This window comes from Mixophyes fleayi, chromosome 6, assembly GCF_038048845.1.
Source record: "Mixophyes fleayi isolate aMixFle1 chromosome 6, aMixFle1.hap1, whole genome shotgun sequence".
Lineage (NCBI taxonomy): Eukaryota > Metazoa > Chordata > Amphibia > Anura > Limnodynastidae > Mixophyes > Mixophyes fleayi.
Genome location: NC_134407.1, coordinates 159,781,810 through 159,808,508, shown reverse-complemented (window position 1 = coordinate 159,808,508; position 26,699 = coordinate 159,781,810). Strand labels below are relative to the sequence as shown.

Below are 26,699 nucleotides of genomic sequence, written 5' to 3'. Positions count from 1 at the left end.
CTTTTACTCCTCTGGGTCTTGGCATGGAGTCCAGCACTGCACCTGAAAGGGAACAAAAATAAAAACAGGAAACCTACTGCTAAACTAAGTATAGGCAGGAGCCTATACAGAAGTGACCTTTCTCCAGAAGGCACTTACAACAACTGAAGTCAGCTACAGAGGAGGGGCATAGTGGGGGAGGAGTCAGGGGAACAAACAAGTTTATAAGTGCCTAACTCTAGTCCCACCTACTATACCCCAATGTAACGCAGTGTCACCCAGTGGTAGGTTAGAGAAATATATATATCTACGTCCAACATCTGAACTATCTGAAATATCAATACCGAAGCCCTGGAACTTTAACATATATTTATGTTATCAGTATTTAGACAACTTATATTTTACAGTTAGTGGTTCTCTACAACTACAACAGATTTCAGCTACACCTTAATGTACTCTCTTTCAGTTTCTCATGCTATTTTTAACATTATCTTTTGCCTTAGACCCTTTCCCTCCTTAACAATCATTTTAGTTTGCAAAAGTACTCACAAGGGAATAGTGCTATCAAGATACTAAGGAGGAAAAAAAAAAAATACAGTATGAGGATGTCAGATTGGTTTATCCACCAAAAATATGGCTTATTTGTACAATTAATCAGGGTCTACAGGATTAGAAAACAGCATTATAAAAATCCACAACCTACAATACTCATCAAATGACATCCTCATTGCAAATGGATTTTCTGTGTTCTGGCAAAACTGGAGTCAGACACTATTACTACCATTGCTATTGTGAAGCCAGTAATTTCCTTTGGCTTATGCAGAGGTCATTGCCATTACTTACCTTTACACCAGTAATAGATCAGCGGCTTATTTAGCATGCACACAGATCGTTAATGTACCAGGAAAACTCAGTTATTACTGTATACACCAATCTTTATTGTCATTGAACAACATGGCATTTTTAACTCACAGTATAAGAACAGAGTTAAGTTCATACAAAGACACAGACACCAACAGGTGCAAGGCAAAAATACTGAACAAGCAACAAATCCATTGAGGTCCCTCAGAATATGCAATGTAAATGCATGTCCCAATGTACAAAGTGCAATGTTGAAGTTGACAAAGAAAATACTATTGTGAAGTTAATTTGTGTATAGCAAGGTCAATAGCAGTGAGGTTAAAGCGCTTCAGTCCCCTACATACTGTACTGGGGGCATGAGAAAGCAATCTGCCACTTTAATAGGAACTCATTGCCTCATGAATATTTTGCCATGAATACCTCAGTGAGGACACAGGTTCCTAATGATTTGACAGCCTAAGTTAGCCAGGGACATTCAATATTTATTCCGCCTGCACAATGGCGTTTGTGTATAATTAATATATAGTAAAGCATACTTTGTCCTAATCCGATACATCAAAATAACTTCTTTTGGGTTGGTGCAATGTGTTTAGATACGGCACTTCTCCAGGACCACACTTCTGTGCAATGTATTTGTGTTGGAAACAAAAGGCAGGCAAGGGATTGTGTAATATATTGTGGGAGATATCTTGTGTGGAGGGAAATTTGGGGTGATAAACGTTCACCATATCCTGTAAACCAAAGCCATAACTTATAATTCTAGCGCCTAGGGCGAGAAAGACAAATGCCGCCCCCAGCCCTCAATTTTAACCAAATTAACCTAAAATATTCCTAAATTGCTCCCCCATTCAGCGTCGCCCCTATCGCACAGCCCTAGTTGCGGCCCTGCTGTAAACAAAGAAAAATATTTTTTAAAGATGCCATTTACCATAATGTTTAGACAAAGCATCTTACACTTTACTTTATCCACTTTGAAGTAAGCCCACAATAAGAATGAAAGATTTGGGATTATGGTGGTTAGATTTCCAGTAATGGAGACATTTTCAGCAATTTTGTTTTTAACACAGCTTTAGAGATCTAAGTTGCTTGTCGTTTGTTGCCAACCTGGTAGTGAGCAAAATAGAGCCCTGGCTTCCTTAAGAGATTCACAATTTACACTGACTTTTGCTGACATTTTTGAGGACTTGTAATGTTTGTGTAATCATGAAGACTTCATTACAATGAGCAAAACATGACATCATACAACCAGAGCAAGACATGTACAAATATTAAGATCTATAATTGAACCAGAAGTGTATTACTTTTCATTTTGAAGTCTAGATCATTAGGATAAAGACTTTAAAGTATAACTGTCTGCACATTGTTGAGGCTGCACCAACAACATTCACGAGAACGCAATCAATTTACTAGCAACCAGTGGCATCACCGTTAACCACTAGATACTAAATTGATCGGCTTCATTTAATATCGATTCAAGCTCACAAATCTGCTGCCTCCCAAGTGTGCCTGAGCGTCACTGATCAATAGGGAACAGATTGGCTGTACTAAAAAAAATGGCTACCTCCACTCGAAGTGTATGCAAGTGTCTTATTAACAAGATATAATAAATAAAATGTATTACAAATAACAGGAGTGAACAGCAATAAAACAGCACATTAATAAACAGCATCATATCCAGAAATAAAAAGGTCTGTATTTTGTAAGAAAATATTTGATAGACTATCAGTAACTGTGTTCTTCTCTCACAGCATAGCAAAAGCTGAAAGACTTGGATAAAATGCCTGTGTACCATTATTACTTATTTATACTATAAAGGCTATCCAACTATTTCCCCAGCTGCTCTGACAACACCTACAGACTCTATAGCATATTGCCATTTTAACAAGGGATCAAGACCACAAATATTAATTCATATTATATGTGGCACTTCCCAAAAAAAAAAACTTTATACCAAGGAAGCCTATTGCTTACTTGGCACTGGGGTCAGGTTGCAAGGCATCATGTAAACCATATTGGCATAACCTATTCTGAGAAGAAATCTGTACTCCTCTGCATACAGTCATATCATTTACATGCTTGATAGATTGGTCCTGAAGCTTTAAAAATACATTTCATTCATAGAAAAAAATGCAACAGTGCTCCCAGTGGTCACCTTAAACAATTTCCTTTTCAACTAAACATATGAGATCATGTAAAAAGGTAAAATGTATGGCGATTGTTGTCAGTGAATATGTAGGGGCAAGCAATTGGTTTTATATTTAAAGTACTGATGGCTCTCACCCTGATGGGCCTAGATTTAGTGCAGTAACATGTAAGCGATCATATAACAGACCCATTCTAGTCTAATCAGTGTAAGATTTTTTTAAATATTGCTCAAGTCAGCAATATAGAGCTCGTCATTTCTTAACAGACCTGTACTCCATGAATAGCAGATTTATTTATTTATACTTCTTCCGCTATAAAGAGGATTGTGCTTTAAGACCAAGTGGAAAGCACCTAGTCATTGTCAAGTTTACTTGACGTCACTGTGTGCTCCTAGACAAATTCATTTAACCATTGAAAAAAGCAAATTCTGAACAAGACACACAAGACTTGTGATATTTCCACGATAATCAGTAAATAAAAGTTCTATTAAAGAGGCTTAAGTACCAGCTGAAGCAGCTTGCTGCAGACTAAACATTATACAAGTTGGCTTATAAGTTACAAATAACTTTTACAAATACATATATCAGAGTTTCAGAACTTTATCAAGGCGGAAGATATCCGAAATAATGTGGTTGTTGGGCTGTTTTATTTTTCCTATTTCCTGTCCGTAGTCCCAGTGAAGGGCAATGCAACAAGGCTGTTTCAGTGGTAGCTAATTCTACCGCTGAAGCCAAGTGGTGAACAAAAAAATATCTGTTCGATTCAGCCACATCCCTGGAAGTTTCCCAAACTGGATGTTGTCTGTCAATTCAGTGCTCAAGCTGATCAGTCTCTTCTCTTCTACATTAACAAGATCTGTTAGTATGGCTGTAAGATAACAACCATACACATACAGGCTCATAGTGGTCATCTTCTGTTTGCAGTTCCCAACATGACAAACGCGAGAACTGGTTACATCACGATGAGGGTGGCCCAGCTTTAGCCACTTTCTGCAGCAAATGGCTGATAATAAAACAATAGTTTGGACCGACTTGTAAAGTAATTATAAATTCTATGTCAGATATCTAAAATTATGTGCAGCCATGGGAACCTTTACAGTGCTTATGTTCTTCTAAAGCTAAAATAGTAGATTACATAGAAAATGGAATCTTAAACTTATCTACAAGAAGTTCCCATCAATGTGTGCGCTTGTAGCACAGCCCAGTTCAACGCCATAACTCTGCCTACAGACGTATAGACAGGATCCTGGTTCTGGGAGCAGTCACATTTAACTGCCACTGGAAATTCTCTCAATACAGTGCTTGCTCGCTCCATGGTCCAGAATCCTGCTTCACTTCATTCAATTTCATTTCTAGAAATATTTTACTTTATGCACAAAGAAAACAGAAGTATGGAGTAGCCTGATCTAGTTTCAGGCCATATGGGATTTCATGTCAAATTATGGGAAGCCTACGCATTCAGTGTCCTTCAATATTCCTATAAAATAAAAAGATCATTAGTCCTGTCAAGCTCTTAAGACGTTTAAATACTTGTGATCCGCAGTTAACTTCAGAAAAAGCATCTTGTATTTTCAATTCAGTGCTTCTCAAGCCCTATTTTACATATCTGTAGTTTTACCGAGGAGCAGAGATCTATGTTAAAAAATAAAACACAAAACCTTGCATAATTCTGTCCAGCCATAACATTCATCTGAATTAGCATTTGCCAGGGGTGAAACCTTACAAAATTACTTTCAGAACTGTAATTAATGCTAAATATCCAAGTGTGCCTGGGCGGTATCAGACTTAATCCAAGACAAATCACTTTCAACATTAGATGGCAGTAATGAGCTTTTCTGCCATAGTAAGTGACCTTATAACAAACCATTTAATGATAGTCACAAATATACATGTAAAGATTTATACATGCTCTCGATTAACCTGTGCATATCTTATGTACTGGCTTAGATGGAGGCACTGTTCCTTTCCATTACACTATATGAAGAGATTTTATTTTTTTCTCACTTACCAGTCATATCTATTACTAGTATGGCAGTTCTCACGTATGCAGATTGATAACTGCAAGTATTCATGGAAACTTGATGCACATAAATCTATTCATTAAAAAGCCTTAAATAGATTCCATTTGATCACAATACCATAACCAGCTTTAGCCAAGTGTAGCAATTTCATAGTATCATGGAGATCATCATCAGTATTATTTCAAAAATGTCCCTGGATTAGTCCGTGAAGGAATGAAATGAAGGTGGAGATTAGCAACATCCTCAATGGAGTAGTTACAAAAAGTATGACCTGTGCTTTCTTTAGGGCAAATAAATTAACACTGAACATTAAATCAGGATTTGAAGGATTTGTTGGAATGAAACGAGGTTGCCGCAATCTTGCAAACAACTGTAGACCTCTGTATTGTCATAGTAGGTTAGTCAGCGCCAAAGTGCAGATAACTGTATGGAATGAGGTTCAGGCACCTCTGTTGCTTGGAGACAAGAACATCCACACACGGAGGTGTAAGTGACTGTTTCCTTCCTAGTAACAAAGCCCTCACTGCTTTCAGAGGTTGATAAACTTACATGAACACAAAAAAAGTGTCCACACATTTCATAAGGCTGTGTTGCTACTGAGGTTTTGAACAAGTCAAAGTTAATGGAAAAGGAATGAAATGGTTGTGAAATAGATGAGTTTTCTAGTGGCATTATTTATCTATCAGGCCGCCTTCCTTTAGCTTGAAATAGAAGAATTTCTCCAGCGTATTGGCACATTTGCAATAATCGCTGTCTGGGGGGTTGTACTCTCGACAATTGGTGATTATTCTCTGCAGGTCAGCAATGAAGATCTTCTTGGTCACATAATAACGGTTTTTCAGCCTTTCAGTCATTGTTTTCAGGTCTAAAATTAAGAGGGAAATACAGGCATAAAAAGGTTAATAAACTCACATGCCAGTTACGAGTTACTTTCTACTTCATTTCCCTATAGTCACAAGAATTTATATGGGAACGAACAGAGGTTTTTCAACTACCCATGATGTCCAATAAGCCATTAGTTGACCAATAAAGCGTTACAACAGACTGCCAAAATTATTTTTACAATGTAGGGCTTATGCACAGACATCAGTCTCTCTCTCCTCCAGAGATCCTTGATATTTAATGGAAAGACACTTGTACAGTGTATGTGCCCATCCTACCAAAGTAACTGACAGACCATGTTCTATTCTCTTGTCCCTGTACTTTCATACGCTAAGATAGCAGTTTTATTTTTTTCACAGTTGGAGATATATTCACTTCTGCCAGTACATGAAATTATTTACTAAAAGATAGAATTGCAGTTCTGCTACTTGAGGGGAGGGAGATTCAGCGTAACAATAAAATCTTTAGTCTTCATCTCTCTTCAGTTATGTTGAAAACAAAAGTAGTGTTTTCTGGAACATTATGCTCTATAGCCTGCAGTTAAATTTTTTGATATAATCAGGCGTCATTATTGTTAGGTGCACAGGGACCTCACCAATCGGAAAACGGATAACTTCATAATAATCTGGGGCTTCAGATTTCTTCACGGGTTCCATGAAAGGCCAAGCACTTGGGTGTGTCTGAAAAAAACAAAAAATAAATAAATACATATTTGCTTTATGCTTCTCAAAAATGTGCCTGGTGTATAATATATTTCAATAACGACTAACCCATGATGTGCCAAGGGAAAAACATATCTTAAAAAAATTGGGAATTTTGTACTTCCGTTAAAGTCTTTTCTTTGAATCCATGGGCAACACTGGAAACACTGGGGTATAGAGTAAAATGTTTGCACCGAAGATCAGATGGCTGCCCTGCACAGCTGCAGCACCATGCCACCTCAATTGCAGAGACATGTTCCACTTCAAGATTAGTTAATTTTAGAAATCCCTGGAGCGAAACCTTGCAAACTAACGCTTCGAAAGTGGAAGCCATTTTGCCTAACACCCTCATACAAAAACGCAGAGACACCAGTCTTTGAGCCAGGAGGGACTTCACCAGTTCCTTGCAGCGAGAGGATCTTGTCCTCCAACATGCACTTTTAGAGCGTTCTCTTGTCGAACAACAGTCCCAAGAAGACCATCTGCAGGGTTGGATTTTTTTTAAAATTGATTATCCAACCGTGCGATTCCAATGTCCATGTTGCCTCCTGGACATGGGCCTGAAGCAAGGTCAGGAAAGCCACTTTGTTCATGAAATCGTCCAGGTAGGAGCTAATAGTCACCCCTTCCCCAGATCTTAGTAGGGCTGCCATGACTGACACAAACTTGGTAAAATGCCCTCAGTGCAGTAGATAGATTGAAGGGTAGGGCCCAGAATTGGAAGTGCTGAGACTGGAGGTGGCACTGATGTCCCTTCCATATCGGAACGTGTAAGTCACTCTTGAGGTCAATGGACACCATAAAATCCCTACGTTTGCTGTTATGCTGTTGATTACATACCCGCTTTGGGGCCTCATCAAATCTATGATGTACCCCCTTGACACAGGCATTTGAAGTGGAATTGAACGGCAGCAAACGGGCTCACAACACTGTGGCCCCCAAGTGGGAAGACTGACAATCATATGAGCTGCTTGTCTGCCAGTTTGGGAGCTGAAAGTCTAGGTGTCCAAGCCTGCTTAGCTTTCTGCTGGCTTCAACGAGAGGCAGAGGGCCTGACTCCTACTGGGCTGGTTGCTTGCCTTACCAGAGGGGGCAAAAGGAGTGAAAAGCAGGGTTTGAGGCCTGTGGACATCTGCTGGAAGAAAAGCACTCTTACCCTTTTTAAATACTGAGAAGATTTTGTCTAGCTCAGGACTGAACAAACTATCCCCCAAGAAAGGTAAGGACTCAAGTTTCTTTGGACTCTGCGTCCGCCTACTAGAGCTCAGCATGCGGCTACTACTGAGGCAGATATTCTAGGCCCCACAAGAACAGCCTCCATCACCTTATTTACCCAAGCTAAGGTTAAGTTGGACAAAAAGGGGCCGGGGATCCACGCTCCTGTAGAATGATAAATGTGCTAGTCAATGCTGCCCGACGCAATCATATGAAACAAAGAAAAGTTCCAACCCTTCAATGGAAACATGTATATAGAGGCAATTCCCTTGGCGCAAATCAGTACACAATAGTCCAAATAGCGAGCAGGTATTTTAACACAGTTATGACAGTAAAAATGCTGAAATAAAGCATATATCAATTCTTGTATAAAACAAAACAAGGGTTGCAACCCTTAGTAGAGACATTCAACCATATTCATTGGTGAACAAAATAATCAGCATGTAGCAGTGTACAAATAACATGGCTCTGAAGGGAAGGAGAGAGAAGAGTTACTGTTGCACTAGGAAATGGATGCTCACACACTGACTCTCCCTCTCAAGTTTTGGTATGCTTGCCAGAATGGAAAGCCTGCAAAGGAGTATGTGCAGTTCACGGATTGCACCTAACCTAACACCATCCCATGCCAACTTGCTGCCTAAGGGAGCTCTCACCAGTACCCCCCCCCCCCCCTCTCAGGCACCCAAGCATCCTGCACCCACTCCTCCCGTGCAGAGCCTGGCACAGGGCCTAGCTGCTAGCAGTAAAGCTTGCCATCCACCTGAAAGCAGCACATCAAGGTCACGGTCTGTTGCAGATCCGTCTGATGGCTGTCAGGCTTGGGGATCCCAGTCATTAACTCTGGAGACATTCCAAAGATGGGATCAAGCAGGTGGCAGAAGGAGGTACTGATCACAGTACCTCTGCTTTCCGCACTAGCCACCGTCATGTTCGAGCGGGTGTCGACTGTAAAACAAAACTCCTTGCTAATTATAAAATGAAATAAATAAAACTGCCACAGCAGCTGTAAAAACAAAGTCCTGTTCTTGCAGGCACTTAAAATAAAAGACTTAAGTACTAGAAGTCAATATGGATATAAAGGGGGAGGAGCTGGAGCCGGTTAATTTAAATTGCCCAAGTTTCATTTCACCACTCTATACCCCCAGTGTCCCCCTAGGATGAATAAGACAAGGAGTATATCTTTGCTTTCTCCATAAAAGTCAAAAACATTGCTAGAGTTAAGCTGCATGGAGATTCCTATAACTTTGCATAAGTGGTTGTAACATAAGTGAATACTAAATATGAGGAAACTAGTTTCAATCTTGCTTTACATTTACCAAAATAGAACTTTTTTAAACAAAAAAATAAGAACCGCAATCGTTAGAAAAACTCAGTCTTGCTCTATTCCAGATAAGCATCAATAACAGATAGGAACATCAGGATTCAGAAATCACATATGCCAATGTCAACTTATATTTGAAGTGTACAAGTCACCCACAGACAATGAAAGCAGACACTTGTGGGCTAAGCTAATATTGGGGCCATTAATTCACTAGGAACTAGTAACATCAGAGGTATGAGGCACTGGTTTCTATTTAATTAATAGGCTGCATATTAGTTTGACCCACAAGTTGGGTGCCATTAAGTGTATGAGTATGTGATGAGTACAGACTTTTAGCTACAGAACAAGCATTATTACCTTTATCTGTGCTAGCAAATTCTTCAGGACATTATACAGTTGGTCTGGATCCTTAATCTCCTTCCTGTAGAACAAAATGTAGTGTAGATTTAGCAAGTTTAAAATTTATATTTTCTATTTATGGCAAATAACATTGTCTATATTAATTAGTCACAGAATAATATAGCAGAAACAAAATACAAAGTACCAGAGAACTGGTGACAGGGTTAGAACATTAGTCACCTATGGTTCTGATCAAATATACTAGTATCAATCATGAAAATACCACTGGTACCTTGTGAATTTATAGGCTGCATTCTCACGAAAACTGGTCCAGCCAAAAAAAGGTTGTCATTATGCATAGGCAAAATGTTCTCTTAAATTAGGAACAGTAACAGATCAAGCACACTGTAAAATTTGGACAGACTAAGTTCCTCTTGCAGACCTTGTATTTAATAAAAAGCTTATCTTATGAAGAAACACTGAAAAAAAAGTATTCAGTAAGAATAACCATTTTTATAATGTTGACTGCTGCTAAAAAAAAATAAAAAAATGAGAAAAGCGAAAAATGTCAGTCTATACTGAATGAGTGTTAAGAGTAAGGACTAGCTTCAGCTGGGGGGGTTACAGTTACTCAGACCTGCACCATTATTAGCTGAACACTAAGAGCAGTGAGGTTGATATTGCTGTGACAGTTGAGCGCCATTAATCATATTCACCCTTTTTCTTTGCAAGATGGTTTCCACCCAGTTTCACCTAAAACAAAAGAGAAATCTGTTTTGCAGTAATGACATAGCCTCCACCAATTGGAACAAACAATAACTGGAATCTCCCATAATGATTTGCTCACGTTCACAAACTTACGTATGCCTGGGATACATTCCACTGGAATCTGTCGTACCCCCTCCTTGAAACAAGTGAGCCCAGGATACACTTTGCGGATCTGAGCCTGTCTGCGTTCGATAAGTTTTTTAATGATCTGTATTGAATGGGAAAACAAACATCTATGAAAAACAATCAAATTCAGGACATATAGGATTTAATTGCTCAAAGTTAATATCAAATTATTCTCTTAAATTCTAAATTCACCAAAAAAAATAATTCAATTTTGGATACTGTAAACCAGGTTTAGACAATCTGTACCTCTACAGCTATTCTTTATTGGAATGTATTCCAATTTGACAGAAAGAAGGATTTTTGTACTTACGCTAAATCCAGGTAGAAGCTGAGCACTTACGAGTTAACTACACATAATCTTAAGCTCCTCTCATCTATAGCCCCAAACAGTCCATAGTCAGTTTAGAGCTTTCAAAGTCCCAAAGCATGCAGTAAAGGAAAAAAAAAAACGAAGGAGCAATCATACTTTCCATAACAGAACAACTAGCAAACTGAAGCAACAAGCGCAAGTTCCCCCAAAGGAATCAGAGAAATGGATTGAAGCTCAAAAATTCTCTTTTCTCTTTCTTGCTATTAGGGGACACTGCTCATCATGGGGACGTTCCAAATCTGCCCTAAGGGAGGGTATGTTCAGACGGAGCTGTGCGCAACAACTTTTGTCCGAAGCCAGCATCCATGGACACAAAAATGTGAAATGGGTAGAACTTAACGTATGGCCGGAAGACTAGGTGGCAACCTGACAAAGCTGAGGATCCATGCCACGCAGCCCAGTAAGCACTAATCTGAGCTGATGAATAACCACTCTACCTGACAATGGTGCGATTTGTTGCTGTGTCTTCTGCGCATCATAATGTGCCAACAGAGAAACAGCACCCCTTAAATCCAAAGTTATATTCAAATAGATCTTCAGTTATCTGGTCACATCCAACAAGTGAAGAGAGTCTTGGTCCTCCACCAAACCATACAGCTTCAGAGAAGAGATAACACTATCCTGGTTAAGGTGGAACCCTGACACTACCTAGGGCTGGAATGGTTTTGTCTGTAGGACAGCCCTATCAATACTAGAAAAGGTGACAAGATAAGGCACTCAGCTCAAAATCTCCTCACAGAGCAAATGGCCAAAGTGAACAGCATCTCCCATATAATAAAGTCAATGTCAACCTTGTAGAAAAGCTCAAATGGTGAGAGCTTCAAAACCAATTTCAGATCCAAAAGGCATTGTTGATCGAAGATACATTGGTTGTACCTGTAGTACTCCTTACAAGAATGTGTGAGCCTCTCGACAAATGCAGAAAGAATGATGATGGTGTTGAAACCTGGAATGTAAGTGTTACGGCTAACAGTATTATCATGGGTTTGTAGAATCGGTAGAAGAGGTCTTCACCTATAGCAGCCGCCTTTTCCCATAGAGCTGGTTATGCTCAAAGGTACTCAGATGCCCCCAGGACGACTTACACTCAAAGTAGTACAAGCTTATGAACGTACTGCCGCCCGAAATAGCGGGAGATGGTACAAGCGGAGTAAGGCACAAGCCAAAGGTCTAGGGCCTGAAGGAGGATACGTGGTCAGGTACAGGCAGATAGTCAGGGCTTGCAGTTATCAAAGGGGGTCTGGGTAACAAAGCAAAGGTCAGGCAACAAGCAAACAATCAAGGTCCGGGTTCCAGGCAGAAGGTCAAACAGGGTAGTCAATCCAAAAGTTTTAGCAAACAGCATAGGAGCAGGCAAGCAGACAGGATACCGAGCGCTATAACTGGCAGGGAGGCTACGCCCTCCATGCCTTATATATAGAGACTGGCCAATGGCAGCAGAGGAGGTCCAGCAGGGAGTATTCAGTACTCAGGGCCTGTTTAATAAATATAATTAAATTAACTAGTTGCACACGCGCCTGGCTGCCCCTAATGCCGGGACGCGGCGCTAGCAACTACAGTGTCCGGACCGTTGCCTAGGTAACAGCTGGGGCGAACACAGGAAGTGATGTCCCGGTCGTCATGGAGACGGCCCGGACACGTCCTGTGGGCACAGTTAGTCGTGGCGGCTTGAGGCACCGCCACAACTCGTGACAGCAAGATAACAGTTTTAGACCACCCTGTAGGAAAGACAAAAGTTGTGGTGACTTGAAAGCTGAAGTATGGAACTTTTATTTTACGCCAAACAACGTATCATTTTTACACTCAATGGTAGTTCTTCACAGATGTTTATTGGCCCTCTTCCAAAAAGACCCTTAGCACTCAGAATCATGGCTTCAACAGCCATGCCGTAAAAACAAAATAAGCAAATACTTGGTACAGAAATGGGCCCTAACATGGAAGCTCGGTCCTTAATGAACCTACTGCCATCCTTAGAACGTTGGTTTACCATGACTCTGCTAAGCCACTCAGGAATGACAAAGATCCAAGTGCATGTTGTCTTATTGCTTTCTTTAAAACCCATGGTAGCCGATAGTTCCATGGAACTTTCATTGTGTCCACCAAGAAACATCATTTATTTATATAGTGCCAGCAAATTGCGCAGTGCTTTACAATTGGGGATAAACAAACTGGGTAAAACAGACAAAGAGGTAAGAGGGCCCCGCTCGCAAACTTACAATCTATAAAAATTCCTGCAATCTCTGGTCCTCTAGCAGAACCAGTCCACTGTGTGGTTCAGCCAAGAGGCCATCATGTTGACCTCTGCCTGACCCCACATTTCCACAACTTAATAGAATACTAACAGATGAAATGACCAGTCCCTGGGTAGAATGGACTGTCTGCTCAGAAAATTCACCTCCGACTTCTCTACTCTGGGCATGTATACTGTCAAAATAGCCAGGACCTTCTGTACCACCCATATCAAATTGAGTAAATCATCCAAATAGGGGACCACACGGATTCCTTTTGACCTCAACAGAGCAGCTATCACTCCCATGACCCTGGTGAATACTCCAAATGCTGTGGTGAGCCCAAAGGGAAGAGCTGTGAATTGAAGATTTTAATTCTGACCCATCTCCATGGAGGAAAGAGTTTCATAGTGCTCCATGCCATAGATGACAAATCATATGAACTCCATCTTGTACCTGTCCACCCAAATGTTTTTTGTTATTTTTTTTTTTTTAAGATGGGTCAAAAGGTCGTCTAGTTTATTGTACCCGGAAAAAAGTTCACATAAAACCCCTGGGCCATCTGCTCCTACAGGACCAAATTGCCTCCTTCTGATCCTTTCCTGGGAAGACCGGTGGAAAACGGCATGGGTGAAGGCGCATGGAGGTTCAGAATTTAAATTGTCTGTAGAATACCTTTTAGACATGTGTCTGAACAAGAACAACAGACGGTGGGTTCATGTCTGCTTATCAGAGGGCTTGGAGGCCAGGCGATAAGGGAAGATATATTCGATCTAATTAGACTTGCATCCAGAGCCACCTCGTTACAATTTAACAGACTTAGACCAGAGTTGCTGACCTTATTGAAACCCATCAATAACCTGTTCTGAACATTTTTCTATGGCCTTATCGAACCATGTCAAAGATGGATCTTAAAGCAGTATTTATTAAGACTTACAATTAATTTTTAAATATGGACCGCAAGTGTGAGGGGATTGTATTTGAGAGAGGTGGCATTCAGAATATTGTAATGGATTTAGAATAGTCGGGCCACTGGAGGTCCCATTTTGCGGTCTCATCGGACGTCAAGGGATAAGTGGAAATCTGAGTGAGATTTGAATTCTTTCATCAGGTTTAATCCAAGACTTCCCCTAAAGCTCCAAAAGCTGAGATGAGGATGTAAGGAACAAAATGCTTCACTTTCCTTTAAAAATAAGGAAACCGCAGGAACTGAAGAGTCTTGCGGATCTAGCAAGGTAAGGGCCTGACACACCGCCATAACTAGATAATCAATACTTTGCCCTCTGAAGGATTCTACTTTGAATCCCGAGTGGTCAAAATAAACAGTCTCTCAACAGTAATCCTCCACAAAGCATAAATTTTATACCGAAGAAGGGTCTACTGAGAATTGGGCAATAGCCCCCTGAAAGAAAGCATCAATCGCAGCTGCCCAATCTGAGGACATAGAAGGATCTTTACTCACCTCCCTAGGACACAGAGAGCCATTAAATTTCAGCAATGGACTGAGCCAGGAACCTTGTCCAAATAGATCCGCTCAGATATACATGGACAGTTGTCCTCCGCTTCGCAAGCTGCACATCGGGCATCTGGTTCCTGATGTCCAATTTCATTTGGAACAAGTGAAACAATTCACAGAATTTTCTCCTTCAATCTGAAACTGGCCCCCTTTTCAGGCAGTATGGATACAGTTTCCCAAAACTAAGCAGACATGGCCAATACCTAGAATCGGTAATCAATAGTGCTGAACACTGAAGGGACAACTATTATAGCAGAAATAGTGTAAATGCAGCAGATATAAAGTAGAACCCTCTCTTACACACTTACTTAATGAATAGATGAAACTGGTACATAGCCCCAAAGGCTTCCAGATTGAGACCCAGCACAGAGGGGAGGAGCTTCAGATTCTGAGTATAATTTACTTCTAATTGGCCAGCTCTTGTACCAGCCTCTATACCTCATGGTGAGCAGTGTACCCCAATAGGAAGACAGAGAAAAGGAATGAGGTACTCCTAATTTATACACTAGATAGACAACCTGAGATACTTGTTACGTACATTACTGCAAATCATGACGACGCATCAATTAAATGAAAAGGTCTACCACCTTGCTTAGGGGATTGCTCTCATTATATCAATGTATAGGACAGAGTTTGAAATGACCCCTGTGGGGAAAGTGCTAGCATCATTTCAATAACAGGATGTGCCAAAACTATGAAGAATATTCATAGTATAGAGAATTGTGATAATTATGAATCGCTTGATGCTCAAACCTCTTTTTGTTTCTTGATGATGTGGGAGAGCTCAGTGTAAGGAATGCGAGGGTTGAGCTCACATTCCATCAAGGTGGCACCTTCGTAATCCTTGATATATCCCAGGTAACGACTCTTTGGAACTTTGATGTCCTTTGAAAACCCCTACATGAGAGATAAAGAAGAATAAATTAAAGGAGGCATGACAGGTATAAAAATAAAGTCATTTCAACTCAATACACCTTACAGGATTTAATACTAAAAGGTGTAATACAGCAATAGCAACAGCATATTGGAAGCCTAAAAAGCTTATCATGCACATTAAACACACCACAGCAGGTCTAAGAGTTATACAACTGCAAATATCTTCCAACAAAACCACTGTATGAAACCTATTGATTAAAATCATAGTGTATAGAGCCAGCAGTGGATTTGACTCGATACTGTAGCAAACAGAATATGTACAGGCTGTTCGTGGAAGACAAGCTTGACAATAATAAAACAGCATGGATAAGGGAAAAAAAATAAAAAATGAAGGGAGTCTGGTTCAACGTCAATGTATTGAGTGTTACTGCACAGCTGAGAGGGTTTCATTACCTTACAGCAACAAAGACACGGTTTTAAGTTACTTGATATACATAAGTGTATTCCAAATGTTAAAAAACACAGCAAGGGTTTATTGTACCAGGAAAAAAGTGAAGTCTTTAGATTACAGCAAATGAAAGCTTACAAGTTTCCAGCTCGTCAGCCTCGAGCCCCCACAATGCAGAGTAGCATGATGCATACTCACCTGCTTTTTAAAGTATCCAATGGCATATTCATCTGCATATGTCAGGAAGTATAGGATGTTGTGTTTAATGTGGTATTCTTTTAAATGATTCATCAAGTGTGTGCCATACCCCTGAAACACAAATCAACAACAAAAATATACTAATGAAATTCACGATGAATGAACTTTCCAAGTCTATAACCTGGTCAAAAACATTTCTTGCTTCATTTTTTTCTGGAGAACAGGAAAACAGTACATAAGTACCTTAGCATTTCTGGGGAAAAAGGGGAATAAAAGGTTATACAGACCTTGACTTGCTCATTGGAAGTCACTGCGCAGAACACAATCTCCGTAAAGCCTTGGGTGGGGAACATTCTGAAGCAGATACCTCCAATAACACGGCCATCTTTAATGAGAGCCAGAGTTTTGTGTTTCCTGGAGATGAAAAGAAAAACAGTCTTGTAAAAAAACGAACCTTCCCAGAACATCATCATACAGACGAAAAGTAGCTTATTCACCTGCATGTTTATTGAACTTGCCTCAAAAGATTAGTTCTCATAACATTGCAATTAAGATACAACTTGTTGCTTTGTCTTATGCACAACTGCTTTATATCACCACTACATGTAAACATCTTATCTGCACTGCTTTCTTCATTGAAAAGTGTATACAACTATAGAATTTAAGAATAAAAAAAATTACCATATACATATATTTTGAAGGATAAGTTTCCCTTTATTGTGTACCTCTCTAATGAAATATAACTTGCGCATGACTGCTCTTCCCTGCTGAAAAGCCTCCCCCCATAGGTCATAGATAGAGCTCTACTGAATGTCTATTGACAAAGCGAGTCCTTCAGTACAGAGGACAGGGTGTGAACCAGCCGTCAGCTACAGGTAGTGTGAGTGGTTGCGGCTCCTGGGGGCACATCAGGCGGTATTCTTTGAAGGGGATTCAGCTCGTTGGTTCATCAGTCAAATAATTTGCTTACTTTTAAAGAGCCGACTAAGAGATAGAACAGTATTGTCAGCTCCTGTTGTCATGTTCACTCATTGTATGAGCCAGTAAAAACCGTCTTGAATTTATATAATTAAAAAATAAATATGTTACTGCATATAGACATTTAAAAAAATCATGTACTGAACATAGGTTTTTGGTTTTTTTTTTCAAATGAGTTTGTATTTTCAGTTTTTACATCTAAAGTTACATATTAAAATAATAATAAAAAAAAGAAATATTTAGAAAATGTAACAGTCAGCGTACTGGGAGGACAATGGCTTTTTTGATGATGTGTCTAAGGGGGACAGACCCAAGGTGGCGCATTATAAATGAGAATAAATAATGTTAAAAAAATAAAGTGAAGAACATATGCAATTAAAATAAAATAAGTCTACAACTGTTTTTTTCTAATGGTATCCTTTCTACTTGTTTTATGGTACTAGTGAATATTCTGTTATCCTCAGCAAGTATGCTTAACTTTTTTTTATATTTATTCTATTACTAGTTCTTTTTGGAGTCTTGAGAGGACACAGCAGTGTTCTCTACCTTGCATCACTGCAGAAATCTGAGCAAGAGATTGGTTTGCGGCCCCATAGATAATAGAAATGCTTTCCAGACACATTGGTGAATTCACAAATGATCTATGATATGTTTTGTAATTTTAGCACTTTAGATACTGCTTAGTGGTTGGAAGGAGCATTTACCCTTTTTCTTTAGGAGAAAAAAATACTCCATTACATTTTATCTTTTAACAAAGCTGCAGTGGAAAGTCAGGGCAGAACTCACAAGTGCATTTTACCATAATGCTTCAAATATGAAAATTCCAAAAGTTGAGATTTAGCTGGCCTTTAATAAACAAATATGATATTCTGCAGCATTCAGAAATCGGACATACGGATCAAAGACGAGCCGGGTGATGTATTCTTTGGGCATTCTGGGAAGTTGATGGGAGAACACGTTCTGTAACCCAACAAGCCACATGAGGATCTTCTTGTTAGACTTCTGAGACAGAGAGTTTCCAATGACATGAAACTCTATGATTCCTCTTCGCTCCTCTAAGCGAGCAGTCTCATCTCGGGCAGCATTAGCAGATAGTAAGCTTGTCTGTCACAGGATCAAGAAGAGAGTCAACCATTGTGAATGCATCCAACGATGACAAAGGGAAAAGCTTATTCAAATTTTATATGGAGTTACTTTCAACTTTGTTTTCCTTAAAACTTTATCTTAAAAAAAATAAATCAGATTGTTCTCTATTGATCATCCTATTTTTCAACAATTTTACATTTAATGGAAGCAACCCCCCAAAACAAAACATCTTCCATCTTCCGGAAAACAACATCTAGGATGATATGTGAAACCAACATATACATCAGTGATTAGCATCAGCCTTACATCTGGGCCCAGCATGGCAGCAGGGTCGGTGATGGTTAGCATGACCTCGTTAACCAGCTCCATGGGTATATCGCCCATTACACGAATTCTTTTAGCATCCTCCAGGGTCATGCTATCCGATAGTTTCCTTTTTTCTCCTGTGTAACATAAACATGGTTGTTCAACAGAGGTACAACTGGGCAATAAAATGTTGCAGCAAGAAAGTAACAATAGTACACAAATAAACAATATTTAAAATGGTTGTGGTGCAGATAATTTGCCTGCCATGTTCCTTAAACAACAGAAAGTTACCTGGCATGGGGTCTGAAATCCCAGCATCCCCATTGGATGTTTGGGACGAGTTGTTGTTTAAGTTGTTGCTGAAGAGTGGAGTACTGGGGGCAGTGGTGGTATTCACAGCAGCTAGCAATACGACAAGCAAAGAGAGAAGAGATGTCAGCAATCCAGAAAATAATTTTAAACTGCTACATAGTCCAGTCTTAAAAAGGGAAGCCCACTCAAAAAGTATATCCCAACTGATTAGATCATTTGCAAATAATTGTTTCCATACCATCTTATGGTGCATACTAGTTGGAGATTTCAAGAAGCCTTGGTGTTGCAGAGAAGCTAGCAGGGTTAAATGTTTGGTGGAATCAATAGTGCAGCAAAAAAAAAAAAAAATACTCAGTGGAAATCTTTAAATTACTTTGTGTTGTTTAAGGGCACAAACACTAAAAAAAATTTGACCTAATTTCAGGGGAGCTGAGGCACATACCTTAGCGTAATGTACCATAGGGCTTTCACAGGTGTTAAATGAGAGTTCCTTAAAATCATATATATATATATATATATATATATATATATATATATATATATATATATATATATATATATATATAATTTTTAAACAAAGTATTGGTGAATGATGCAGGCAACATGAAAACTCAGGCGTTACAATGCATGTGTGTACAGATCATTCAGAGCTTTCAAGACTTTATTGACATGTGTTAAACAAGCTCTGAGCATTTGATTTTAAGTCCTGTTGTTAAAAGTTCCTAATTGCGGCTTAAATAAATCCTTTAACTATTTAAAGGTGGAAAACAGCCTAAGAGCTCCTCGTGATACGAGTTGATTATTTAAAGCTTTGTTGTTTTGTATTGTACAAATATGCTGCCAATTCATCAACACTTGTTTATAGTGGAGAGTTTTCAAATTTTGAACACAAAGTATAACAACAAAAAAACTGACTATTTAACATGTTATTCAACTAGTTTAAAATCTACCTGGACGAGACACTAGTTGAGGACCTTCAGTGTTAGGGACTGTAAAATCAGCTTCCCAGATGGGAGAGTTTTCACCATAAATCTCTTCTTCCAACATAGAAAGGAACCTAGAAAAGCAAATATATTAACAGTGGAGTCTGCACCTGGGTTTTCAAAAAGTTTTCTGTCCTATACCAACTTCTAAAAGTTTACCAATTACTCCCTTACGTTGTTAAAGTACCTAATCTAAAAGAAAGATGAATGGAATCAGATCTGACCATACAGGAGGTAACTGATGTGAGTCTATAGAGTTAATTATAGTGGATCTAGCTTGAGGGACTACATATACTTACTTGGGAAAATGGGTGAGAATAAGTGTCCTCTTCTCTGGAACTAATTTGTCCTTTTCTACCCTGAACTTTTCCAGTAGCTGTCTGCGTGTAACGGTGAAGATAGAGCGGAGCAGGCTCCTGCCAAACACGTGTGTAGTTTCGTATCGGGGCAAGCTGTCACAGCTCTGAGGGACATGACAATAACACAACCACCTGCAACAAGGAATTCAGTTAGTCTTCTCGGCATAGTTCAAAAAACACTGAGCATACATTTACATGTGGCTTCAAAGTAAAAACAGCAATACAGCATAAGTCAGTCTGCTTGCCAAGTACACAGATTCCTTAATAACATAAGGACAAATGCGGGATCAACCAAAGTCACCAAATTGTTTTGACTAATCTAGCAAATTTCGAATTGGTTGTTTTGAATTACTGCACATTTGCATCAATAGTTTTATCATACTTTATATTTAACAATTTATACAAGTTGTAATTAAGTATGTTTATCTATACTCTACATCCAACTTGTTTGTAAATATACTTGGCCATTCTGTATATATTACTAACTAGTATACAACTCTCCTTTCAGAAAAAATTTTGAAGATCACTGCTTTAAGGAATCAATGAGCTGTATTTAAACTGCTAAATGTAAACTGTTTTAACAAGTATGGTGCTTAGAGACCCCATATTCCAGAACATTTAAATTACAAAGCATAGCACAGAATACAATATGTCTGGAAACACATGCATGGTAAGCATGCCATATACAAGACACCCACACGATATGGCCATGTTAAATGCCACATACATAAACCGGTTAGTAGGAAAACACACAGAATAGCACAAGCAAAAACGCAAACCTTTACCTGGTGTAATTAACCTTATACGTTGCCACATCCTCACTTTGTGACCTCTGACGGAACTGTGAAGGGGTCTCAAGCTTCCAGTAATTTAAACAAAGAAGAAACATTTTGGAGAGTTCGTACATTGTCTGACGTTCTTTTGGTTGTAGGTGGCTAAATTTGTATTGCACAAAATTCAATACTCCCTACAGATTAATAAGTGGAGATAAAAAAAAAAAAAAAAAAAGGGTCCATATTATTACTAAATAACTATACATTTACACATTTTAAAAATCAATTAAAAGTCATGGTACACAGGCACTTTTGGACACAGTAGGGTTCCAGCCTGGTAACCTTGATGTTCTAAATGTAATAAGTGATCCCTTAATTACATATTAGTTAAATAAGGAACAATGTCCTCCTGGCATACAAGAGCCCTTTCAGCGGGATTCAGTCAGCAAAACGCTGCATGCAGCTATTTGACTAATAGGTGCATTAAAAGCACTCTATGCTATACAATTCAAAAGTAAAATACAGTATAATTAGAGGAGTCCTTTGTCCATTGTAACAACACCATTTACCGACGGGGAAGCTATATACCATAGCCTTAAAAGAGTTATGTTACTTGGCATATCCTCCTATTTTAGTGGTTTTCAAACCTGCTCTTTGGCTCTTTCAGTGGGTCATGTTTTCGTAATCTCAGTCACCCTCTTAGGCAAAGGGCATAACGACACAATTGAATACAACCTAATAATTCAAAGTTAAAGTTTGGTTTTAAAGTCAAATTGTTATTTTGAAATTCATTAATCTATTGCGTCTTAAACACTCTTTTATTCTGTATAATGTTTGCCCAGTAATCGTCATATTGGCCTAATCTCTTTAGCTCTTAAATCCTATTTTTTCTTCAACTTCACCTGACAGAAGACCCCAGTAAAGATAGAAGGTTAACCTGTTTATCCTTGCTGCCATGATCCGATTTTAGCAACGTAATATTATTGGTAACAATGAAAAAACAAATTTCCATTACATTTCAAATGGATACTTTGCTTTGTGTCCTATCACTTTGTGATTAGGAGTATATGCAAAAATCTTTCCACCTGCAAAATTCTGAAATTACTCTTAAACTTTCCAACAATCTTGTTCAATCACCTGTTCAATATTTGGCTTTTCAAACGGTGGACTTCCTAGAGAGCCTTCCACTACTGGTCGGATCATCTGTAGAATACATTTTCTTAGAAGCTGCGAGAAATGAAAGAAACCATTATCTCCATAACATGGCTGCAATAGAATCAGAATGCTGAATAGTGGAAACCCAGATCACACCTTGAACAGGTAAAAGTAAACTTGTTTGGTGTCCGTGTCCTCCTCCTTATGAACCGACATGAAGAGGTTTTCCACATCCACTACCATGCCCAGCAGACGGTTGATTTCATCTTCAGAAACATTTTCTAGATGGGACACGTGGTCAGCTACAGTTAAAAAACAAGCACATTTAAATAAAGTTATATACCATCGATCCATGTACAGAATTGCTGTAAAATATACATTGAGAAACGCATTATGAGAATGGAATAAGTTTCTAAGACGTTCCCTTCCGAGGTAATCTATAAAAAGTTGAATTTGTTGTCCAAAACTATAGTGACAGGTGCCAGCTTTCTTTTTAACCGCTTGTGCACAGCAGCATTCAATACTTATCGTGTTATCTTTTCTGTGCATTGGGAAGTTATCCTTGTTAAAGTGGGGTTTAGCAGCACAGTTTTATATGGTGGCTAGAGGATTAACGATTCCTCTCCCTACATGAAATTTTAAAGAGGTTTACATGTATTCACTCTCAAATACATAAGTAATATTGCAACCCTTATGTGTTAATACATCAAAATTTAGGATACATTTTACTACATGTGCAGAACACAACGCTGTGATTTTTTTTAGAATTGAATCTGCTCCATAGTATATTGTAGGGGAGGTCCCATTACATTGTTTCTGCCTGCTGGCACCAATTACATTACAGTATTAGGAAACTATAGCTTAATAAATACAAATAGTCATGAGCTGGGGGGCCTTTAGAGTTGTAAAGGATGCATGACTATTAAAAGGTGGGGGGGGGGGGAATATATACTTTTGATTTTTGTCACACCTTAATTTATAGTGACATGCCCACCTTATTTATGTTAGATAACATGTTATAGTCAGATTGATGATTCCATACCTAGAGAGTGACCACAGCTTCGGCATGGCTCACTCAGGCTGGCTGCAGGCTGCTGAAGGTCCATTCTTGGTGCGGTCTGTGGGTTGGGGTTCTTCCACCCATTGCACTTACAGATGTCATTTGCCTGACATGTCAAGAAGATAGTTACGCAGGCGCACATGTATATTACATAATATGTACATGCGTGCATATATAATATATATATATATATATATATATATATATATATATATATATATATATATATATATATATATATATATATACACACACACACACAAAAATAAAAACAGTCCTGTGATTATTAAGTAAAGGAAAGTGACAGAAGTCTCCTATATGCCATCTATGTAGTCACCAAAAGTTCACAAGCGGCCCTAAAGTTTATGAAATTGCCTCTCATTAACTGCCACACACTTATGCAATCTATTGAGAATTTGGATTTCAGCGTTTCAATGTAGTGGTCTCTCTCAGTGACAGACAATGCCCTCTTCTGGGTGATGGGGCTCCCCAATAACTGGCTCAGACTTCCACTCATAGATTTCAATAAAAATGATGCACCACTTTACTATGCAAAGCATTAAAAGTAAACACCAAAATAGTAGATTTAAATCAATATGACTAAGTTATTTAAACATAGAACAATGAATTTGACAAAAGAAAAAACCTACAGAGCCATCTAGTCTGTCATTGTGGTTTGTGTTTCTGCTGGATTTTTAGTCCTTAATATTTTCTAAGTCCTAACAAAAGGGATATTTTGTCACTAGTATTCTTGAATACCTATTGGCTTGATCTTCCTTTTTAGTATATTTGGCACAAAATTGTTACATTTAATAATGCAGGCAGACACATTTCATACTGTGGAGTAAATGTACCAAACCTTCTAAAAAGGAAATGTGGAGGTGTTGCCCAGAGAAACCTATCAGATTCTAGCTATCATTTTCTAGAAGTTCTGGTACATTTACCCCTATGTCCCCAGTTACGGGTATTAAATCTAGGATAGCTTACTGCATGTTGGTTCCCTATCTAAGAGACCCCACATGCAAGCAATCCAGAATGTCATTCTTGATTTAGCTATCACCAGATTCCTGTCTATATCAAGCATATTGGAATCTCCCATAATTACCACCTCACCTTTCATTCACATCTCAATAATTTCCACAATTAAAAATCTATCCAATTCCTTAACTATTCCTGGAAGTGTATATGAAAAGAAGTATATAATTTAAAAAAAAAAAAAAAAAAAAAAAAGTCACCAGTTTCTAGACTTACCCAAATCCTATCTGCAGTACCCAGTATTAAAGCTGCGTTTATCTCATTATTTACATACTCTGATCTGTCTTTTCCAAACAGGGTATAACCAGGAACTTCAATGGTCCAATTGTGGTCATCATTGTACCATAACTCAGTAATCCAATTTAAATTAGTTTAAGGAGCTTATTTTCTAAACTGCACGCATTTAGAGACACCACATTTAAAACCTTACAACTTTCCTTAATCTGTCACTATTCATCATCATTTATTTATATAGCGCCACTAATTCCGCAGCGCTGTACTCTCTCATCATCAGTTCCTGCCCCATTGGAGCTTACAGTCTTAATTCCCTACAACACACACAGACTAGGGTCAATTTGTTAGCAGCCAATTAACCTACCAGTATGCTTTTGGAGTGTGGGAGGAAACCGGAGCATCCAGAGGAAACCCACGCAAACACAGGGAGAGCATACAAACTCCTCACAGATAAGGCCATGGGATGTGAACTCATTACCTCAGTGCTGTGAGGCAGATGTGCTAACTGCTTAGCCACCGTGCTGCCCACTATTAACAAAACATGTTTCCTCATCTACAACTATTGTTCTATTACCTTATGTATCAAGTGTTCCCCGCACCTCTTGGATCATGAGGTCATTTGGGCAGGAGCATTTTAAGGTATTTAATTGTATCATGATCCTTTCAATGTACAGCCCTATATCATATATGTAATATGTTGGTGCTTCATAAAAAAAATTATATTTATTATCAGTCCTAAACTCTTGGAGATCCTACAGTGTTGTAAACTGTTCAATATGTTCTACTCAGGTGACTGAGAACAAAGAATTACAATTTAAATGTGTAACTGATTTAACTCCTTGGGGCATATTCAATTAGCTTTCGGGATTGCGGCCACGCACATAAAGCGTAATTACAGTACCGCCACATTGCAGATTTCCCTTCGCAACTCTATGGGGAGTGAAAGAAAATCAGCGGTGTAGCGGTATCGGGAAGGAGGCAGCCGCACATAGCTGCAATCCCAGAACTTAACTGAATATGCCCCATTGTGCAAAAAGACTGTAGAATCGTTAGGTCTCCAGAATGTCACACAATATACAAATACCAAACACCCATTGCACTGACCTATGCTAATGATGATGGAACCCTCGGTTTCCAATGTCACCTCAACCACAGGTGTTCGTACACACGGTTGAGAGCACTGCATTTGTGTTGAGTCACTGCAGGTTTTTCTGGTACTACCTGCCTCATCTTTTTTAATTAAATCCAAGTCAAACACAATGAGGTGAATGGAGTGCCCTCCAGAACAATGTCTCTTGAACCATAAACATCAACCAAGATTACATTTGACATGTAGTGTTACGGACATTTGAACTTCCACTGATGTAACACCAGGGATACCCATCCTAAAAGAGACCATGCATTCCTTATGTATTATTATTCACAAACCAATAAACAATTTGAGGAATCGGTCTACCTGCTATAAAAACGCTAACCAAACTCAAGATACAAACACAAACTTAGTGAACTCAGGAGAAACTACAGAATGTAGGAAGCTACCCTAAAATTAACAGTGAAGCATAAACAAAATCTAAACTAATGCACAAATTGGGAAGTATGATTTTAAAACTGCCGCAAATGTCAAATAAAATCTACAAGATTAAAAAGGAGCACTTTATCTGATAAAGTAATGCTTTTAAACTACTCCTTTCTGCATTAGTTGCAATTTATTCAGTTGCTTCCTAAGATCTGATATGTGCATTAAATAAGCATATTATACTATGACTTGTAGACTTCGCCTCTATAGCCACATACTGCATTATTAACAGTATCTTCTAAATAACTAATAACCCTATAGGGGAAAACACAAGCACCAAATGAAGCAAACCCATCTCAGAATGGAACCCTGCACAACGAAGACCCTCCCCACCTCCAGTGCAGGGGATATCACGCCCCTCTATTATTTACCTTGCAAGCCGAGAACACTCCAAGCTTCTCGAGCTTCTTGGCCCGGGGAAGAGCTCTAACCTGGGCTTTCCTCTGACTGGCTCTTTGCTGCTGGCTCAACCCAGGCCTGGCAGGGTCACTGCTACTGGAGGTGCTACCCGCAGCTGCAGAGGTCCCGCTCTGGCCGGTCGCTGGGGACTGCAGAGAGCTCCTAGCCTGCGAGGCCTGGACCAGCTCAGCCATAGCAACGATGTACGCCGCGCGCAAACTCAATAAAGTTGCGCAGTTCAAACGAGGCCATTGGCAAATCACTACGCATGCGCAGCGACAGATGGTTGCTGGGAATTGTAGTTTTAGTTCTTGAAAAGATTTAATTACTTTGGGGGAGAGCAACTATTTATTATCTGTACACGTGGTGTCACTGACAGCCCGCTGAGCCCGGGACTCGGAGTCTGGGAATACTTGTATAGATAGTTCCTGGTCACTCAAGTCGGTTTGC

General features: G+C 39.1%; 1 protein-coding gene across 3 annotated transcripts; it reads right to left on the bottom strand.

The window, feature by feature from the left end:
- Nucleotides 1-893: 893 nt before the first annotated feature.
- Nucleotides 894-26,473, bottom strand: KAT2A (lysine acetyltransferase 2A). 3 transcript variants are annotated; one of them, XR_012677680.1, is made up of 19 exons: nucleotides 26,222-26,473; nucleotides 22,988-23,111; nucleotides 22,102-22,247; nucleotides 21,928-22,017; nucleotides 20,803-20,984; nucleotides 19,958-20,149; nucleotides 19,626-19,732; nucleotides 18,655-18,765; nucleotides 18,364-18,500; nucleotides 17,867-18,075; nucleotides 16,281-16,407; nucleotides 15,994-16,104; nucleotides 15,225-15,368; nucleotides 10,325-10,439; nucleotides 10,180-10,216; nucleotides 9,482-9,545; nucleotides 6,483-6,567; nucleotides 4,993-5,870; nucleotides 894-4,461 (listed from the first exon to the last, which is right to left on the bottom strand). XR_012677680.1 is itself a non-coding variant. In XM_075176920.1 (18 exons), exons 1-18 carry the CDS (start codon nucleotides 26,441-26,443, stop codon nucleotides 5,677-5,679), a joined length of 2,397 nt encoding a protein of 798 aa, XP_075033021.1. In that variant the 5' UTR covers nucleotides 26,444-26,473; the 3' UTR covers nucleotides 894-5,676. The 3 variants fall into 3 exon arrangements, 2 of the variants coding, with proteins under 2 accessions (XP_075033021.1, XP_075033022.1); XM_075176920.1 differs by having other exon boundaries at nucleotides 894-5,870; XM_075176921.1 differs by lacking the exons at nucleotides 894-4,461; nucleotides 4,993-5,870; nucleotides 6,483-6,567 and adding an exon at nucleotides 8,564-8,748.
- Between the last annotated feature and the right edge of the window lie 226 nt (nucleotides 26,474-26,699).

Bases quoted from the DNA above. Each gene is read 5' to 3' on its own strand.
- KAT2A (XM_075176920.1), bottom strand. From the start codon at position 26,443: ATGGCTGAGCTGGTCCAGGCCTCGCAGGCTAGGAGCTCTCTGCAGTCC. The intron at 20,150-20,802 runs GTAAAGGTTTGC...TCCTTGTTGCAG, and splicing joins TATAAGGTTAATTACACCAG to GTGGTTGTGTTATTGTCATG. The intron at 10,217-10,324 runs GTAAGTTTGTGA...CTTTTGTTTTAG, and splicing joins GGAATGTATCCCAGGCATAC to GTGAAACTGGGTGGAAACCA.